The 5240-nt window shown below is 45.1% G+C and overlaps 1 protein-coding gene across 3 annotated transcripts; it reads right to left on the reverse strand.

Annotated features, from left to right (window-relative positions):
- Positions 1–1229: 1229 nt before the first annotated feature.
- LOC136540889 (protein ENHANCED DOWNY MILDEW 2-like) lies at positions 1230–4659 on the reverse strand. Of its 3 annotated transcripts, none has more exons than XM_066532928.1 (7): positions 4362–4659; positions 4130–4259; positions 3316–3362; positions 2858–2951; positions 2661–2768; positions 1979–2211; positions 1230–1881 (listed from the first exon to the last, which is right to left on the reverse strand). In XM_066532928.1, exons 2-7 carry the CDS (start codon positions 4229–4231, stop codon positions 1695–1697), a joined length of 771 nt encoding a protein of 256 aa, XP_066389025.1. In that variant the 5' UTR covers positions 4232–4259; positions 4362–4659; the 3' UTR covers positions 1230–1694. The 3 variants fall into 3 exon arrangements, with proteins under 3 accessions (XP_066389025.1, XP_066389024.1, XP_066389023.1); XM_066532927.1 differs by having other exon boundaries at positions 1230–1722; positions 1795–1881; positions 4130–4659; XM_066532926.1 differs by having other exon boundaries at positions 4130–4659.
- Positions 4660–5240: the final 581 nt, after the last annotated feature.

The raw sequence follows: 5240 nt of genomic DNA on the forward strand, positions 1-5240 counted from the left end.
CGGGGGGAATAGTAGCAGGAAGCTAGGAAGGCAATCCTGCGCGGCCACTCCGCGTTTTGTTCCGGTGTGAGAGCGGTGGTGGTGTAGTGGGGTGGGGTGGGGTGGGTGGGGAGGGGTCTGCCTGCCTTGCCTGCTTCGCTGTAGCGGTTGCTGCCGTTGTCGCGCTCGGCGCGCCTGGCAAAGGGTAAAAGGCGGGGTGAAAAGTTCAGGGAAAGTGCACGCGGTCGCGGCGGCCAGGGGAGGGGAGAGGGAGCGGCGATGCCGTGGTCACGGCGTTGGATTTGGCGTGTGGTCGGCGGTCGGCGCCCGTCGTGGCGAAACGGGAGAACTCCAAAAGTTGAATGTTCGCAAGCTGTAGCAGACGTAATCGCGGTTAAAAAAGGCAAGGAGAATATGAGATCAACGATCAAATCAGGGAGATATCGCGCTCGCACGCCCATGGCGAGGCAGCGCCGTAAGCGTAGGAACGAATGAACCGAAAGTGGCGGTTGCGGAGGCGTGGAGTTGGTGGCGTCCCCCGTCCCGTCCCGAGACTGTGACCGGAGACAACGGCACGAAGGCTGCACCAAAAGCACCGCTCATGCTTACCACCCCTCCCCCGCTTGCCGTCTATCACAGTCCTGCGTTAACTCCAGCCGCATCTTCATCACCGGAGATAAGCGCGTGGTGCTTTTTTTTTATTGTTTTTACCCCGGTCGCTTTCGCCTGGGACCTGCAGGGTAAGGCTACTCCCTCATCTCATCTGATCTCTAGAATAGCGGGACGTTCATGTCGTCTCAAGTGAATGCTCTGTGATGCAAGCATCACTTACTGGACTTGCCGTGTTGCAATTCTGCAATGGGCAGTCCACTGATGTTGCTCGCTTGTTCCTTTCCATGAACAACAGGTCATTGTAGTGATAACAGCTTCAGCAAAGCGACGAGCATGTACAGAAACTGAATTGCCGGGACTTAAACAGCACAATCCAGCTAATCACCTGCAAGCAAACCACCAGCAGATCCACCAGGCCGTCGCCCTCAGTGAGCTGGTCAAGATGCATTGCATTGCATACCTGTAAGCAGTAAGATGGATGCCTCCACAAGCCAACAGTCACAAACAATAATGTCCTAAACAAAAGGGAGTCACAAAGTAGCAGGGCATGAAGGCACCGGCTGAAAATTGGACAGAAAACGCTTCTCGGCAGGTCTACTGAAAGCTGATAACGAATTCAAGTCTTGGTCCAAACAAATAAAATATAAGCAAGAAACCAATGTCATGGTATCCAGATTGTTCATTGTTGATACGTTGACCAGTCACAACCCACCACTGACTACATCAGCAGATGACGCAGCAGACAACAAACAGCGTTACCGGTTATGATGCGAAGCACTTCAGCAGTTTTCATTATCCTGAGAATTCTCATCGACACAGAACCGCCCGCCTTTCTCTAGAAAACGGACACGAGGAGGTAATGAATGATCAGTCATCCAGCCAGCCACCGTAGCCTGCTGGGTGCTGACATGGGAATGGAGGCCGAGATGCAGAGGACTCCATGGGAGCAGAGCTGGTACTCGCGTAAGGCTCAGGTGCTTCAGTTTCTTCAGGAAGTTTCTCATTTAGATCAAACTTGAACACAGCAGGGCTTTCTGGAAATTTCAGATGATCCCGTGTTGCACTGTTGAGTTTTCCCACCATCTCATGTTTCCAGGAAATGATTATACATTTTTGCAGAAATCACTGATTCTGAAACGCATGTTGGGGCATTGGAAACAGATCCTAGATGACATGTAAGGATGGAAGACTAAAAACTTGTACCTGCAATAGAAAAACAATCGTTCTCGAGATCGTTCTTTAATCTTGAATGTTCGTTGGACTTCATCGTCAGCAATATTGGAAATATCCCTGTGAAACAAGTACCAACGGTCAATGAAAACAAATTCATTTAAATCAACAACATGTCCATATCACCCGGTATCTAAGTACACAAACTATACGGTACCTTGGCAAGCACTTCCGGTGGTATGCCACGGGACAACGCCTGCATTGTACCAAGTATGTTTCCTCCTCCTTTTCTGTCTGTTTCCTAGTTATTATTGTTCCTCCCTTATTCTTGCATGAATGACATTCATGCAAAGGGCACTCGAAGTCCCGGTGATTTTTACTACGATCGTACTTCAAAAGGCAATTAGGATGGTAAAAGCGCCCACAATACTTCTTCTGACATTTAAGAACCTGATAAAAGGTAAATAAAAAAGTTAGAAAATGAAGGAAAATGACCAATCTTGATTAACATATGCATATGCAAAACGTTGTTAAGTATTCAGAGCACATATGAAATAAGGTATTGTTCACTCTTTCATTCTATCTACTCCCAGCAATTTCAGCTCTTGTATGTAGATAAAATTCCTCTGTAACATCCTAAGCTCTAAATCTGCTTATGGCCCAGCTCCTTATATGGAACGAGCTCGTATACGCATAGCACCTTGTACGTGGACTCGTTCCATATGAGGACCTGGACTATAAGCAAATTTTGGACGTGAGTAGTGTTGCATAATCGATCCTTTTCACTTATCCTCAGTTACATAAAACTCATAGTGAAAATCAAGAAAAATATCCCATCATGAATAGAAGAGGAAACATCTTATATGAAATATTAGTCTTTTTTTTCTTGATAGACATACCTCTGGCAAACCTGGAGGCATCTCGGAGGATCCCAACTTCCCACAAACAAAACATTGGTGCTTCTTATACTCACAGTTCTTGCATATAAAGTTGGACGATTTCGATTCCTACATCATTGATACGTATGGACATTAAAAGGCTATGTTGACATAATAAAACAAGAAGAAAACCAAATCATTAGGCAAAGGAATAGCACCCATTGGTCATCCTTCAGTTCAAGACCTCTGCAACTAGAATGTTGACCATGGGAACTGTTTGGATGGAACAGCCTTCCACATTTACCATCACAGCTACAATAAATCAAATTAGTCATGGATATACTAATCATTGAATAGCTGAGGTGATTAGTGCTTACTCCAATATCAATAACCTTAGTGTCCATACAATCTAGTTGAAAAATGAGGTAATAACTAAATTGATATACACAGTGATACGTTTCTGACTAGATGGCAAGTCAATGTATTTCTGCTTGAAATATGATACATTTGTTTAACAATTCTTAGCAGCTTATCAAATACAACTAATAAATATTATTACACGATCCACCAATTTGGGGACTGGCCATCCATATAGCAAAGATGTTGAAGGTGGAACATAAGAAAAGCAACCACATCACTATATACCTAGGAGAAAAAAATAGAACAATATACCTACCATATCAAGAAACCGCCATCATCACAAATTGCACAAAGATAATCGTCCTGTACAAGCAAGCAACCTAAGTTATATAACTTAAAAACCTGATGAACAACAAGAGTCTAAAACTGTTAAAAAAATATGTAGCTTGAACAATCAAACAAATGAACCTTGAAGGGAGGTGGATTATCAATTTATTTACATAGTAACTTCAATTTATTTACGAGACGCATCCAAATACTCAAATTGTGTCATAGAATTTTCATTAGTGGAGTCTGGGTAGATGAGAATAGTTTAGTACAAGAAAATGCATACGATCTTAACAAAAGGTTCAATAACTCAAACAAAAAAAACTAAGTTTGAGTTCACAACTCCAAATAGATTTACATCAAGCTGAATAAGTCAACTGCAATCAATTGGAGAAGATTGAAGAGTTAGAGCAAATTAATCAAGAATGTGGGTCTTGTCTCTTGGGCATTTCTGAAGATATGTTAGAGCATCTCCAAGAGTTTCCTACTTTTTTCTCCTAAAACCTTGTAGTTTGGCAACTCCTAAAAATATTTGGGGAGGAAAAAAGAATGTCATCCCCAAGAATTTCTAATAAATGACATCTAAAAAAATCAAATTTGGTAATTATCATCGTCTTCTTCCTCTGAAAACCACGTACACAGAAGCAAACATGCGACCATTCAATGAACAAGAACCTGATGAACAACACACTATGAAGATTGTCCTAGAACATCAAACCGCCGGAATAATGCAGACTGCTTGCAGGGACAGTGATGGATGCACACAGCTAGCTGACGAGTACTAGGAAGGAACGAAGGCATACCGAGGACTGCAGGCCGGTGAGGTAGAGAGCCTCCGGGCAAGACCTGTCGTCGGCGGGGCAGAGCACGGCGGTGACCTTGTCGACGAGCGCCGGCACGGTCATCTCCTCGGCGACGCCGTAGAGCACCAGCCTGACCATCAGGTGCAGCACCGGCCTCATCATCAAGCTCATCGTCGCATCGCCTTGTTGGAAGACACCCATTATATTTTTCCTACTCCTATATTGGGCTCACCTCCATCGATCGGTTCTTGAGTGTTGATGGAGCAGGGCGCGGGCATCCACGAGAGAAGCAGCACGCAGCACCAGTGCAACAGCATGCGAGCGCGGCGGCCGGTACGCGAGGGCGACGAGCGAGCAGTGATCCAGCGCGGCCGGTACGCGAGCGTGGTGAGCGAGCAGAGCTCCAGCGCGGCCGGTACGCGAGCGTGGCGAGCGAGCAGAGCACCAGCGCGGCGGCGCAGGCGAGCTCCCCCGGCGGCGCGCGAGCACAACTCCAACGCGGCAGCGCGGTGGCGGCCTGCGAGCGCACGTAGGGAGAAGGATCCGCACGACTCAAGAGTCGCGTAAAGTTAGGCGGAACTGGCGGAGGATGGATTAGAAATCGTTGGAGAGATATTTTTTTTTTAATTTTTCTAAAAACCAAGTATTAAGAAGGCAAGAACCACATGTAAGACTCATAGAAATCTTCTATAGGACTCCTAACTGACCTACAATAAATTGGAGAAGATTGGGCATGCATCGTGCTATAATGAAGGAAGGACAACTGGGTCAATCACCCTGGCTGATATTATGTAATCTCGTGCTGAGATTTGAACCCTACTATCCTAAGCTATAAATAAGGGATTCCTTACCACTATCAACAATATGGGATAAATTCATCATCAACAAAATCACACATTGGGAGTTGAGAGCCACCAAATAGGCAAACCTATTTTGTGATTGTTGTGAATCTTCATGTTTCCTTGGGTTTAATTTGCTAGCTGATATAGTCATTTTGCGACGTTGAATCTTGTTGGAGTTCTAGAGTGAGATACTTGATTGTCAAAGATACAAATCTATCATGAATATGCTTGTTTGCCATGCAATCTCTTTAGGATCCAATATCCTCGTA

The sequence above is a fragment of the Miscanthus floridulus genome, chromosome 2, assembly GCF_019320115.1.
Source record: "Miscanthus floridulus cultivar M001 chromosome 2, ASM1932011v1, whole genome shotgun sequence".
Lineage (NCBI taxonomy): Eukaryota > Viridiplantae > Streptophyta > Magnoliopsida > Poales > Poaceae > Miscanthus > Miscanthus floridulus.